Below are 15,265 nucleotides of genomic sequence, written 5' to 3' on the forward strand. Positions count from 1 at the left end.
TCTTTTCTTTAACCCTCCACCCCAAAAATCAGCTAAAAGCTAAGACTACAAGTGTCAACAATATTTTAAATTCCGAAATTAGCTCTTACAAAAAATGAAAGTGGTGGTGGGGGGAAGGTTTCTATACCACTCAGTTCCTCTGCCATCCTCTGTCCTCTCCTTCCACATCCTAGGAGAGTTTACAATGTTATCACTCTTTCATTTCCCATAGCTCTTCAAGGGCTTTCTCAAATGTCTCACCTCAGCTGCTTGAAGTCACAGAATGTCAAAAGAGACCATTAAATCACACACACACACACACACACACACACACACACACACACACATTGTGTCCTCGGTTACCATTTTCTCACTACAAACTACAAATAATTCAACTGAAGTCAACGGTTTCCTAACTGTTCTTCCATGTTGGTGACTCAAATCAATTCATAACATAGTTTCTCCTCTCCCTGCAGTGAGTATCTCATAGTGCCTGAAGCTACTTACCATTGACTGGGTTCCTCGTGTGGAGGATGTGGTAACTGGAGTTATAGTGATGGTGCTTGTTACTTTACTTGCTCCTGACCTTGAGGATAGATTGTTCCTGGGGGAACGAAGGACAGTACCAGTCATAACCTCTTTTTCTGCTGCTACATTCATTGGTCTGACTGTTATCACAGGACTTGCACCCTCAGAAGTGGCACCAGGAGAGCGTTTGAACTGAGAACCTAAGTGGATGTGTATTTTGTTGTCTTCTGTGGTTATAATGTTGGCATTGGCATTGAACTTCCGGATTGGTGTCGGGACAGTTTGTTTTTCTGGTGTTACCTTGAAGACAGCCCTTCCCATGGTCATATCTTGAGATTCTGGAGAGACAGAGATTTTTGCTGGTGCTGCAGATGTAGATACTGTCATAATCTGAATGGGGGATGTGGGTCTATCCATAAAGGGAGTTCTCCCTCCCTCTGAGGACTTTTCTCTGGAGAAAGTAGTTATAGTAACAGGTGACATAGCACGCTCTGGACCCATTGTGCTCTCACTACTCTTTGCCTTTTGGGGTACAACATTTGGAGAGGGAATGATGGTAATCCGTGGTTTCTGATTTCCCAAGGTAGGGATGACTGTGGTACTTGAAAAGAATTCTTCAGATGTTGGACTGGTAATTTCCAAAGTAGCTGTACTGTTTTCATGATCTGGAGTCACCCTAATATGAAGAGGCTGTCCCTGTTTTGGTGAAAGTACAACCTCCCCAGGATGTTCTGGACTGCCATGTGTTCGTGTTCCTTTATCATGAGTTGTCTGGGGTCCATTTTCTCTCTTTCTCATCCATGGTATCCAAGATTTCCTCATTCCAAGCTCATTTGCTGCTGGGGGATACCTATCAAGCACAGATGAGCGCTCCATGGGTTTCTTCAGGCCTACCTGTCTCAGGTTACTCATGATATGATTTTCCTCTTGGAAGGATTTCCTTATGAACACAGCTGGAGTTTCTTCTTCTGCTGCTTCACTGCTTACTGCATCAGTTTGCACTCCAGTGGATGTCACAGGAACATCTACCATTCTTCTGCCATTTATACTTGGTCTCAGGGCACGGCTGTATCGCTTAGAAAGCTCTAACTCTCTTGTTAAGCTTAGGACCTCCTGCCCCATGCTTTTGTTCTTATTTTCTTCTTCCATAAACCGCTGCTGAAGAACTGAATAATCAACTTGGAGCTGGGAAAGCTGGTCTTCTTTGTTCATCAACTCATGAATTTTTTCCTTCAGAGCTTGCACTTCTGCTTTCAAATCTCTGCTTTTGGCCTCCTCTAACCGAAACCTGTGCCTCAGCTCTGCTTCCTGACTCACAGCTTCACCCTTCTCTATTGCTTTGTTTTTAGCAATCTGGAGCTTCATTTCCTCCAGTTGCTGAGACAGGAAGTTGGCTTTGTCCTGCTCAGTCTTAAATTTCTGCTCCAGCTGATCATACTCATCCTCTGTCTTCATCAAATCTCCTTCAACCACTTCCAATTGCTTGAGACGGTTTTTAAGTCTTTCAATTTCAATGGTTAGTTCCTTAATCTTGTTATCCTCATGGCAAGTTTGTTCTAGTCCTTTTCTGGCTCGACCTCTTGCTATTTCTCTTTCTACTTCCTCTATACCATCAATTCTCTTCTGCAGCAGATCAACTCTACAATTCAGTTCAGAGGATTTTTCTTCTTCATTTTTCAGTTTGCTGATTAACTCATCTCTTTCCTTTGTCAAATTGGACACTTTTTCCTCCATTTCAGACTTCAGTTTCAAAAATTTCTTACTTTCCTCTATCAGTTTCTCAGTCACATCCATAACTTTGCCTTGTTCCACCTTAAAATTCTTGTTCAGACCTTCAACTTTTTTTTCTTCTTGTTTTATTTTTTCCATCATATTTTTTCTTTCATCAACCAGCATGACAGTAAATGACTTCAGCTTTGTAAGGTCATCTTTTAAGCTTAACTCAGCCTTTTCCAATCTACTTTCTGAAGATTCCAAGTCTTTCACTCGAGTCTTCATTGTATCTAGCTCCATTATTAAGTCTTTGGTTGAATTTTTTTCTTTCTCTAGGTTTAAATGCAGCTGGGTACAATCAGACTTGCTTTTACTGAAAGCCTCCTCCAGCTTTTCCAGTTCTGACATTCTCTTTTGCAATTTTTCCACTTCAAGTTTCAACTCTTTGCTATGGTGTTCTTCCTCTTGCAGTTTCTTCTTCAGTTCTCTGCACTGGGATTCAGTTTTTGTGATCTCCTCATCTTTGCCCTCCATTTCAAGCACACGCTTGCGAAGGTTCTCCACCTCGGCCATCAAGCTAGAGTTCCCACATTCCCCTTTTGCTATTTTATCTCTTAATTCCTGTAGTTCTTCTTCAGATTTTTGAAGGTTTTTGTTGGCTTCTTCCAGCTCTTCTATTCTACGAGTCAAACCAACCAACTTAAGCCTGAGCTGTCTATTATGTGATTCTTGATTAGCCAGTTTAGCAGTCATCTCCTCATTTTCTTGAGAAAATGTTGATGTCTTGTGTTCAAGTTCTGCTTCTAACTTCATCAGTTTTTGTCCATCTTCTTTTGTTTTTGAACTAATAACTTTAAGCTTTTCTTCTTCTTCTTTTAGTTTTTGAGTAAGATCCTGTATTTTCTGACTTTGCTGACCAAGCTGTTCAATATGCATTTGTCTTTCATCCACCAGCATGAGTGCAAATGATTTGAGTTTAACTAATTCTTCTCTTAATTTATTGAGTCTCTTTGTATATTCTTTCTCCTTCCGGGCTTGATAGATCTTTTCCTGTTCAAGAAGCTTCTTTAACCTGAAAAAGAATAAATGTATTATACCAGTGCATTTTTCACCGTTAGTTTTCCATTTTTATTAGTACCCAAAATAGTCTTTCAACACATTGTTCCAAATAAGACATTTTCCCAAAGCACAACTCCTTAAGCTAGACGTTTACAAAATATCATATAACATTAGTTACCATTCTGAAAGCTAGTGTAAAGTGTTAAGATTTTATCTTTCAGCTGTTGTAAAGTACTGCATGGGTGTAATTAAATACATTAACAAATTCCTCTTTCATGCAGTACCATCTACTAGCAGAATATCTTATCTTCTACATGGACTACATGGATGCACAGATAACAAAGATATTAAAATACGGCTTTGAACTGAACTGTAGTTCAGTCAATGTAGTTGTCAATTAGGGTGACAGTGAAAGTGTAGTTACCCAAAAGGGCATGTATATGGCTTTCATATTCCAACCTGTTCTTTAAAGAGAGAAGTTCACCAGCTTGTTATACATATAAGAATGAATGAAATGACATCAGAAATGAAGCAAAAGTTTCAAGTAGCCATACTCTGGTGGATCACTGTTGGTTAAAAGTGAAATAGCTGAATGGGAGTACAGTATGCCAATGCTGGACTGGTCACCATCTAGACATCACACAGTAAGAATTTTTTGCAAAAGCAAATATGGTACCCTGGTGACTGTTATACTAGTTTTTTTTGTTCTCAGTTCCACAGAGTACACAGCTAGTCCTGTTCTGTTGACTGTAAGAGTTGGACTATTCAAAACTCTGAAAGCAGTTTAGCAGGCACTTTTTTACTTAACATCTAGCAACTAGAGGGCAGTTGTATTTCCCAGCATGTCACAGAATACAAAGGCTGATATATGAACTGAATCTATTATCAGAACGATTATTCAAAACTCTAGGTAAGCACTGATTATTTTTCTAGTTCTATTCATATAACTTTTCAAAGCAAAAATGAAGCACATTTGTAAATATTTTAGGTTTATGCTTTAAACCCAGCTTCCCCAAGAAGAGGAATGTTGAAAAATGGGAGAAAGGGTTCAGCAGTTAGGGTAAGAAGAGAGTAGAAACACAAGAAACTGAATTTCTTGCTGGATCAGGAAGGAACGAAGCAGAGGGAACAGAAACAATGCAAATACATGATGCTGGAATATGAGAAGGGATGGAGAGAATTAGAAGCAGCAGGAGAAAAGAAAATACATGAAGAAATGGAGTAAATCTTGGTGTTGCTTGCTACACCTAAGAGATGTGGGGAAAATGAAGGTGAAAGAAGATGCAAATGAAGCATATAATAGGGTTAGGTGATTTTACACCCACACCTCCAGAAATGTAATATATATCATCCAAAGTACTGAATACCCTGATAGAAAATATATAGAAGAAACCAAACAACAACTGTGTACCAGAATGAACACACACTGAAAATCTATCAAAAACAAAAATACTTAATTACCTGTGTGTATATTGTGGCTGTATTGTGTGCTTGTACTGTGGCTGTATTGTGACGAGTACATCTCACAAAGACAACCTCTCTCTCCAGTCTCTCAGTTCTAATCCTCAAAGGGAATTTGCAAAACATCTTTCATAGACAAGCCTACAAACTTCACTTCATAAATGTACTGGGTACAAAAAAATCATGAACTAAATACAGACTTTTGATTTATGGCACATTATAACCTGCCTGCCATCCAATAACCCCAGGTAACCTCTACATTTTCCCAGCTACATTCTATCACCAAGTCAACATTCCCCCCTTTTCCCACCCCCACCTACCTGTCTGGCACCTATTGTCTCTCATCCACTTTGATCTTCACTGCCATTCATTTGCATTTTCACAGATCTACATTTTGCATATTGGTTTCCATTCCACCCAGGATAGCACACAAAACACCAGCAGACTCTCCCTATGCCTGAAGAAGAGTGTTTGTACCCAAAAGCTTACAAAGAACAATTTTTCTAACTATTTAGTTGGTCTAATAAAAGACATCACATCTACCCAAAGAACCTTGTCTGCATATACTAGGCTTATATGTTCTAGGATTTGTGCATAGAAAGGCACTGGCAACACTGAGAAACTTGCAATACAGAAGTTAAAGAATAGGAATTAATAGATCACTCAGAACCCTTATCAGGTCAGGAAAAAACAAAAGAACTATATCCCAGAATGCTTCCAGGCTTATTTTTCTAAAATGTTAATTTAAAATAGCCCCAATATCTGATCTACTAACATTTGGTCAAGATTCACATTCTTATGAATTTAACTCAGAACAAGTTGGTCTCACTTGCTGGATCCAGATGTACAGGCACATGTGGTCTGTGGTGCTGCAAACCTCTTTGCAGCACCACAGACCACAATTTGCAGCGCTGGAGCAAAATTTGCTACCAGGTTTTCCCAGTAGCAAAAAAACCTGAGAAAAAAAAGGTGGCGCAAAGCATGCCAAAGTGCCATGTGTTGTGTCAAATGTGGAGATAAGGGAGCAGGCAGGCCAGGACTGCCTGCTCCCCTGTATCCATGCGCTGTAGAGCCCCCATCTTGAGGCACCCTGTGCCCCAGCCAGCCTCTAGCAGTGCTACAGCATGCCTTGAGATGGGGACTCCATGCGCCTCAACCCAGGACTGTTTGCTGCCGTCTCGAGGCACTCTGTGCCCCAGCCAGTCAGCGAGCAGCTGGCTGGGGTGCAGCATGCCACGAGATGGGGGCTCCATGTACCTAAGCACTGAGTGTCTCCATGGAAGAGCCCCTGCACTGAGGTACACAGAGGCAGGGGACCAACCAACCAAGAGCTGCCTGCTCACCTGTCTCGAGGCACCAGAGAGAGGCTGGCTGGGGTGCAGGGCGCCTCGAGATGAGGGCTCCACAGCATGCAGTGACAGGACCCTGTGTCAGTGTTGCCAGCTCATGATTTTTGGTGCCGTTCTTAAAGTCTATGCTTTGGGAATGTGAAAAATGTAGCTCTTCCTTTTATATATATTTATATTTATGTGTGTACATATATATATATATATAAGTAAAAGAAAGAGGTACATTTTTCACATTCCTGAAGTGCACACTTTAAGAACAATACCAAAAATCATGACTGTTGGCAGTACTGCCCCCACATGCCACTTCCTGGCTGGCTGGAGTACAGAATGCCTCCGCATGGGGGCTCCACATATAGTTTCTAAAGGTAATGTGAGTTTGGGGGTGACTACCTCTTGATTTTTGAATACTTGCAGTTAACCATACTGGATGCACACAACTTGTATGCGGCAGTTCCTGCAGGTTCTGGATGTAAACCTAGCAGTCTTCTAAACAGAGTGAGAACCAGTTCAGTCACAACCACAAGTCACTTCAAACTGAAGACGCTGCTAATAATATAGCTTCTTACAGGAAGAGTTCTTAATTGAGATAAAGCAAAACAGAAAAGTCAACAATAAATAGGAGTCTACAGAAGTCAAGGCGGCAGCCGGTGGATTTCACAGGCAGGTCACAGGGCCAGCTGCCATATTCATGGGTTGATCATGGCAGTACCCTCCCCCTACCTCCGATTGGTTAAGGGGCCCTGATGGCCCTGTCCCTCATTGCTGATTGGCTGTGAGGGCTGTCCAGCATACAGCCCCACCGCTCACCACTGATTGGTTGTGAAGGCTGTCCATTATGTGGCCCCAGCCCTTGAAGCTGATTGGTGGAGAGGGGTGGGGCCACATGACAGACAGCACTCTCCACCAATCAGCAGCAAGGTACAGGAGCAGTGGGCTACCCTTCACTTGGGCAGACCCCTTCCCCCTATCCCCCTATTCCCCTGGCAGGTGGGGCTGGTGAAACACCTGCATTTTGTTTCGGTTTGGGATTTGGTGTTTAGGAAGGACACTGTTTTGTTTCAGTGTTTCGTAAGGCTGTCCGAAATGACTGTGTTTTGTTTTGTTTCAGAATCAGCATTTCAGGGGGACAGTGATTCGTTCTGGTGTTTTGAATCACCCTCCCATTTCACTCCGGCTCAAACTGTTTTGGAGCTGTTTCGGAATTTCAGTGGTGTTTCAGCCATAGGCTATAATGGGGGATCACAAAACTGCCTATAACTTTGTCATTTCTTGCCTAATTCAGAGGAAATGTTCAGGGATGCTAGCCCCTTCTGAGGCCATGAAGTCTGCCAAGTTGCAAGGAGATAGGTGCAGGGATTTCTGAAAAACTGCACCTCAAACTGTTCAAAGCAAAACTAGTATCACTTGCCAGCAGCAGAATCTGGCACAGCCCTGCCACCCTCCCAGGGGGTGCAGGCCCCCGCATCTGCATGCAGGATGACAGCAGGCTTCCGCTCCTGGCTGGGGTCAGTGCCAGCACTGAGTTATTCCCAGTGCTCAGTGTGGGCTATGCTGGCCAGATTCGGGTGTTGGCGCTAGCCCCAGCCAGCAGCAGCAGCAGCAGCATGCTGTCATCCGCATGCTCTGCAGCTGGTTAATGCAGAGCTTTAAAAAAAAAAGTAAAAGCCCTGCACTCACCAGCTCTGGCAGCAGCAAATGGGACTTCTGAGGGCTTGTAGAAGATCCCCCCCACGCAGCACGGGGCAGCAGGGATCACCTTCCTCCCTCCCCTCCCCCCCCGGCACCTGCACCATCATGTGGATGCAGTGCAGCCCAGCAGGATGCCAAGCACTGCCTGGGAGCTGGGGTGGATCCACCTGTCAGGGATCTGCCTGCAAGCTGGTGTGAATCTAACTTCTGGTCTGATTCTGCACCTCTCTGATCATTCCCCCAGCCCTTCCTGGGGGGCACTGCCTCTGGATCTGCCTGCAGGGTTTCAGCAGGCTGCTGCTGCTAACTGGGGAAATAGCCCAGAGCTGCCACCATCACCAGCTGCCAGCGGCAGCCTGCTGTCACCTAGCATCATCCAGGGGCTCCACCCCCTGGGAAGAGCTGGGGGAAATGATCAGAGAGCTGGTGTAAAGATCAGGAAGCCAGGGAATCAAACTGGGAGGTGGGGGAAGGGGAATGTTCAGGGACCTGAACATTTTCCCAGCCCCATGTTCAATTCCCCAGCACTGGTACTGGAAGGGACCTCAGGGACAGATTGTTGTCACTAGCCAGCCACAAATGTCAATATCAGAGCAGTCCTTTCTCCCCCTCCTTTCCCTGCAAGCCTGCCTCCAAAACTTTTTGGAAACATCTGAATCATTTCAGAAAATTTCCAAAACTTTTCAGATGGCCCTTTTCGTTTCAAAGCTGTTTCAGAGCCCTGTGTTTCATTTTAGTTTCAGTGTTTCAACTGTCAAAATGTCCAAATCTGAAACAAAATGCGTGCCAAAATTTCACACAGCCCTACTGGCAGGCTGTGCATCTGGCCTGTAGCACCATGAAGACTGATGGCTCCCTTTGGGGAGTCAGCATTTTATTTTCAGTAAGTTTTCTCTTCTTCACAGATTTCACAGACATTGCCAACTTTTGTGGGCAATGCTGGATTTTGTGATTTCCATGAAATCTGCAAAATCATGATTTTGGTAGGTCCCTAATGATGAGACACAGGACCTGGAGCCTTAGGTAAAAACTGGTGCTGCCATTGTTTTTCTAGGACTTTTCAGAGAGCTTGAACCTTTCACAAAAAGCAAAGCTATTTTAGAAAAAGTAGTATTACAGTACCTACATGTAGGAGTGAATTCATGAGTGTGAACTCTTTACAAGTGTAATACAGTCCTTGGGAGCATTTTACTCCATCTCAGTTCTTATACAGTAAAGGTAGATTACCTATAGTTTAAGCAGTGACCTTTCATGAAGTAATAAGCTTCTATTTCAGTATCCATGGAAACTTTTTTAAGCTCCATTTCTGTGGCAAATAGTGGGATAATCATATCAAGACTAGCTTGGGCCCAAATTATCAGAAATAATATACAACAATGTTTTGTTTTATGGTGCCATTAGCAGGGATCTGGGTTTTCTGTTCACCATGGAAAAATGTGGTAAAACCCAGATTTTCTCATTTTAAGAAGAAAACCCCACTTTTCACCAGTAAAGGAGAAAAATATGGGAAATAATGGGTTTGCCCTGCTAGCAGAGTTCCAGCCTGCAAGAGTCTGGGAGGAGGAAGGAGGGTGGTCAGACAGGGGATGCCACATGCATGTGCACATTCACACATGTACATGGCTGCCAGTCAGTCTAGAGAGTAGCTTCTGCAGGTAAGTCTGGCAGAGGGGACCCGGCATAGCAAGGCAGAGTGGGACTGGAGGGGAAGCTTGTTGCCACTGCTGGGAGTTCTGTGCCACCATGGCAAGGCACCCCCTGCCTCCCTAGCAGCAGCAGAGGCAGTGGCATGGAGGCAAGAGGCACCTCCCCATGGTGGTGCAGAGCACCCGGCAGCAGCAATGAGCTTCCCCATGTGATCCCACTCTGCCCTGCCATGCTGCGTCCTGCTGACTGAGCTGTGGAGGCCCTGGGGGAAGGGCAGCAGGGCAGCGAGCCCCAAGCCTGCAGTGGGCAGCCTGCATCCACCCACCTGCAACAGACTCCACTCTGGCCATGCCTCCCATGGGAGAAAGGGAGTTGGGCTCCATGCTCTGCTCTGCTGCAGCAGCCACCACCTCCCACAGGCAGCAGCCAGGCTTTGGGTGCTGCTGTGATGGGCAGGAGGCTACAGACCTGGGTCCCTGGCCCCATAGCTCTGGCAGCTGGGGGACCCCTCCCTTCCCTGCTTTACCTTGTTTTTCTAATTTCTACCCATTTATATTTTCTCTGACATCCTGGCACATTTTTGTCTTCTCTCATTCTTGTTTTCCTAATCTCTTACTATTCCCTTTTTCACAGACAGCATCTTTTCTACCTTGTATTCTATCACTGTAACGTCTCCCTTTTCTTTCCCCTGCCTCCTCCCCCCTCCCTTCTCTGCCTTACCTTTTGTCTTTCTAAGAAAGTTTGCTAAGAACTGTTTTCCAACTACTCAGTTGATCTAATAAAAGGTATCACGTCTACTCAAAGAACCTTGCCTGCCTATAAATGTATATATTGGTGTTTCACTTTAATCACAGAAAAATGCAGATTTTGGGAGTTTAAATCAGAGAATCTGTGATTTTTAAACCAAGAAACCAGGATTCCTGGTCATTAGTGTGGTGGGCTTGCTGATAGAAGCACAGTTCGCTGGCTCAGAAGGGCTTCAAGTGATTGGTGGGGCATTCCCACCAATCAGCTGATGGCAGGGGAGAGACTTGCCCCACCCCTACCCTGGGGCAAGGCGAAGAGCCAGACCTGAGGGGGAACTAATCCCCTCTCTCTCTGATTGGTCCATTTGCAATCTCGGGGCAGAGCCCCCAGAGGGAATAAAAAGGCAGCATGCCAGCACAGAGATGGCTGTGATAGGGGACAGAGAAGAGGGCAAAGAAGAGCTGGCCAATGGGGAGAAGCTGTTGCCCCTGAAGAGCCCAGAAGAGAATTGTTGAACAGGGAGCAGCAAGCGGCCACATTCCCTCAGCCCTGCTGCAAGGGGGCACAGCAAGTGGTGCAAGGAGTGTCCAACAGCGACCAAGACCCTGGGAGCTGCACAAGACGGTTCAGGTCTCCAACCCCTGGCATGAGGCCAGGCAGTTGGTGCACAGCCAGTGCACAGAGGGACTGAGAGGGACCAAGGCCCTGGGAGCTGCATGAGGTGGCTCAGGTCTCCAACCCCTGGCGCGAGGCCAGGCAGTCGGTGCACAGCCGGTGCATCGAGGGTCTAGGAGTGGACCAGGATCCAGGAGTTGCTTGAGGCAGCTTGGGTCTCTAATCCTTGGCATGAGGCCAGGAACATGGTGCACAGACAGTGCACATAAGGTCTGGGAGCGGACCAAGACCCCGGTGCTGCACAAGGCCGAACACACGGCACAGAAGGGCCATCAGTGCACAGGATGGTGTACAGGGCCTAGAGAGGGCCCAGCCCAGAGAGAGCCATGAGTAGCTAGGGACTTCCCTGCTGAGGGAGGATACACCTCACCCGGGGAAACCAGCACAGATTCATCAGGCCCAGGGAGTTGTGAGTTGCCCTGGGAAGGGGGATTCCCACAGGGGAGGAGGGATCCCCCCCCAGCAGTTAGGGCTAGCACCCGGAGGGAAAGCACTGAAGGGAAAGGGCTTCTGGGGGTCTTGAGGGTTCCCCTTCGTGGGCTATTCAAGCTGGGTAGCAGGGAGCCTGAAGAGCCCTCGGGATCTTTTCCCTCTCCTTATTTTTGGGGCATTGCCACTGCCCCAGGATGAGAACTGCTTTTTTTCTTCCTTTTAGAGATCCAGCTTTCTCATCTGATGTTTCTGTACCTCATATTTTGTGAATTTGCACCTCATGCTTTGTAGATTAGTATTTCACTAGAGTATAAGATTGAATGATGTTTACTAAGAACTTTGCTCCCCAGATCCCTCACCTGCATCCAGAGTATTTGCATAGAGTTGTATAGCTATTGCACATATGTTCCATGTTTTTTATATATATGTTCCATTTTTAACTCTTCCTATGTATTAATAAATTTGTATATAGTTAAATTCTTAAGATGTGTCCTGGGCTTTACTCTATAGGGGAAGGAGGAAACTGCTCGTAGTAAGCAATTTCACCCCACAGTGCACCTGCCCTGCTAACATTCCCTTCAACTGGAGAGGGGAGTACATAATTGGGTACTACCCAGGCTACATTAGTGAGCAAAAAAAAAGAAATCAGCTATGAGTCTTACTGTACAGTACTTCACACTCAATTGTAACACTGGAACTTCAGTAGATTCTAAGACGCCATCTTGCCCCTTATGAGATTTGTATCCAGCATTGACCTGGATCATGCTGTCACTCAGGCCTGTGACAGTACTCACTGTCACTCACTCAATGACTCACTGAGAAAACCTTCAGAGATTCAGAGCAGGTATGTCTCCATGCACTGTAAAGAAAAACTGTGCTCTGCATCATAAAGACAGTCAAAAAACCTGTATCTGGTGTTAAAATGATATCATAGTTTTAGTAAAGCAATGAGAAAAATCAACTGAACAACAAAATAAAGAGCCAGATACAGAAAACTGTGTAGTTACAAATAGAGAGTTCTGTCCCACAAATTAAGGCCATGTTGTCTTACTCTTTCCAGAGTCGTGGAGACAAGTTTGAAAAATGATGTTCATCAATAGGAGTTTCAAGTGCTCAGTATCTTTGAGAGGCCAAAAAATCAGACCCCCTGTATCCTAAGTTCTTGGTAAAATGGGGGATAAGAAACACTTTTGGAAAGCACATTGAGATCAAAGTATTATTTTCTTTTCTTTATATTTTACCAGAAATTCCTATGTGAAGACTTACATGAAAATGTGTTTCTTCCATCACCTTCTGAATGTGACTATTCCAATCTGAGTTTCTATGATCCCTGAGGAACTCATTATATTCAGAGATTATGCATTATCTTGATGACTGGAAATTAACTGCTCTCCAGTCATGGGTAAAATTAATGTTCTAGGGTCCAGGAGAGGATTTAAAAATCAATATGGATAATGAGAATATGCTCTGTAACAATGGATCAGATAGAAATAATAAGGGATGTACACTCTCATACTTCAGGTCATACACCAACCATCAAAAGACATTAACCAGTAAGAATAAATGTTCCAGAAGGGCAAGGTGGTACATAATTCTATCACAGAGGAAGATGCAATAATTGTTGAAGCATCTGGTACCAACCAATGTTAGGTCCTGGAGGCCAGTCTAGATGTAACACCCCTATTTCCTTCTGTGCACTAATGTGCTTTTCTTCTTGGTTGGTAGCAGTGGAAAAGGATGTAGAGAAGCTCTTGATTTCTTATATATTCATTCTTCAAATTTGTACTGGAAATGTCCCTCCTGCCAGACAGAATGGGGGACAGATGTGTGGCTGGACAGGGATAACGTTCCCCTTCCCATCTCAACATAACTGGGGCTAAGACTTCTGGTTGCATGAAGTCTTCATGGTATGGGAAAGACAAAGGAACAATTCTTTTCCAAGCTACCATCTCCCATGATGTTGGACTAGCTGTTGAGAGTGTAGAGGTTTCTGATTGGCTGCTATTGTTCAGTCTCTCCCAAGGTCTACCTTGATCCTTTGCTCAGAGTACCTTGTGTGCCAAGCATTGTGCGCCAAATATTTCTTATTGATTTTGATTGGCACTGGACTTTTCAGGGGTTTGGTTGTTCACTTTTTCAGGTTTGGAAAGCATTTTTTCCCACAAAGTAAAACTGTCCTTAATCACATAGGTTTTTTCCAACTTCCTGTCAGCAGCCAAAAGATCTGGTTGTTGTACCTGCATCTGTATTGCATCTGTACTTGCAGGAAGTTAGTATGATTTATGGCATGGACCCAGTTGGCACAAATGCCCTTCTTCAGGCATAGGGAGACTCTGCTGGTGTTATGTGTTCTCTAAGGTACATTATTTTTTAAATATAGGTATATTCGCACAGTCTCAGGCAAGGTACCTTGGAGAACATATAACACCAGCACAGTCTCCCTATGCCTGAAGAAGGGTGTTTGCACCTGAAAGCTTGCCAAAAAAACATTTTTCCAACTATTTAGTTGGTCTAATAAAATATATCACGTCTACCCAAAGAAACTTGCCTGCCTATATCCTTAGACCAATTTGGCTAAAATCAACAACCTAGTCTTTACGGTAAAATGCAACCAGAGATCCCACTCATCCAAGCCCCTAATACTTACATGAAGACAAAATAGGACATAGGCTGCTGGTCCTAAACCCTTTTAATATGGAGTAAGTGGCAAACTGCATTGAGAATCTCTAAATTGGCATCTCTGCTGAACTGGTTCTGCTGGTTCATCACAAGATTTAACTCTTCATTTAAAGCTAATTAATTTATTGCCTTGCAATAAATGTTTGCAGCCTTATTTTAGCTGCACATAGTGCCCTTTATCTTAGTTCTGCCCATATCAGTTTCAGTCACTGAGACACAAAGGAAGAAACTCACAGTGCCATTTTTCCAAAAAGAATGTATAGATTCATAGATTGAAAGGGGCTGGAAGGGATCTCACAATATCATTGAGTCCAGCCCCTCTGCACTAGGCAGGAAAGACAACTGGGATCAGGTGAAGTTAGCAAGGCGTCCAGTCTCCTCTTGAACATTTCCAGGGTAGGTGATTGCACGACCTCTGAAGGGAGTTTATTCCACAATCTGGACACCGTAACTGTGAAAAGGTTTTTCCTAGTGTTAAGCCTGAAACGGTCTTCCAGGAGTTTGTGGCCATTACTCCTGATTTTCCCCAAGGGTGCCCTATTGAACACTTATTTGCCAAGCTCTTGATGTAATCCCCTAACATAGGGCTAAACTGCTACCAAGTCCCATCTCAGCCTTCTCTTTTTTAGACTGAAGAGACCCAAGTCCCTCAGCCTTTCCTCATATGGCTTGCCTTGCAAGTCTCTGATCATATGGGTAGCTCTTCTCTGGACTCTCTCAGGCTTTTCCACATCTTTGTTGAAGTGCGGCACCCAGAACTAGATGCTGTACTCACCAATGCTGAGTAAAGTAGAAGAATCACTCCCTTGGTTTTGCCTGAGAGGCATCGGTTGATGCATGAGTATTATTTGCCCTGTTGACCACAGCATCGCACTGCCGGCTCATCTTCATACTATGGTCTATTATTACCTCTAGGGCCCTTTCAGCCGTGGTGCTAGTCAGTTTGGTGCCACTGAGCCAGTTATGTTGGGGGTTGTTCATCCCCAGATGGAGCACTTTACACTTCTCAGTGTTCTCAAACTTCATCTGGTTCTGATCCGTCCAACTTGCCAGCCTGGCCAGGTCCACCTGTATCTGCAGCCTATTTTCAAGTGCGATCACACTCCCTCAAAATCATAGAATCATAGAAGTCGGGTCGGAAGGGACCTTGTAGATCGTCAAGTCCGATCCCCCACCTGGGCAGGAGAAAAACAAAAAAACAAAAAACTGGACTCAAACGAGTCCAGCCAGGTAGGCATCAAGCCTCTTCTTAAAGATCCCCAGGGTAGGAGCCAGCACCACTTCCCTTGGAAGTTTGTTCCAGCTCC

At 44.6% G+C, this 15,265-nt stretch overlaps 1 protein-coding gene across 4 annotated transcripts in view; it reads right to left on the bottom strand.

Annotated features, from left to right (window-relative positions):
* FILIP1 (filamin A interacting protein 1) overlaps nt 1-15,265 on the bottom strand; it is a 201,596-nt gene that overhangs the window by 23,848 nt on the left and 162,483 nt on the right. For all 4 annotated transcript variants that reach the window (XM_019537651.1, XM_019537650.1, XM_019537653.1 and 1 more), the window contains one exon: nt 487-3,292. In XM_019537651.1, coding sequence (XP_019393196.1) covers nt 487-3,292 — 2,806 coding nt within the window. The remainder of the gene's footprint in view (nt 1-486; nt 3,293-15,265) is intronic.

Source organism: Crocodylus porosus, unplaced genomic scaffold (assembly GCF_001723895.1).
Source record: "Crocodylus porosus isolate Cpor-Errol unplaced genomic scaffold, CroPor_comp1, whole genome shotgun sequence".
Classification (NCBI taxonomy): domain Eukaryota; kingdom Metazoa; phylum Chordata; order Crocodylia; family Crocodylidae; genus Crocodylus; species Crocodylus porosus.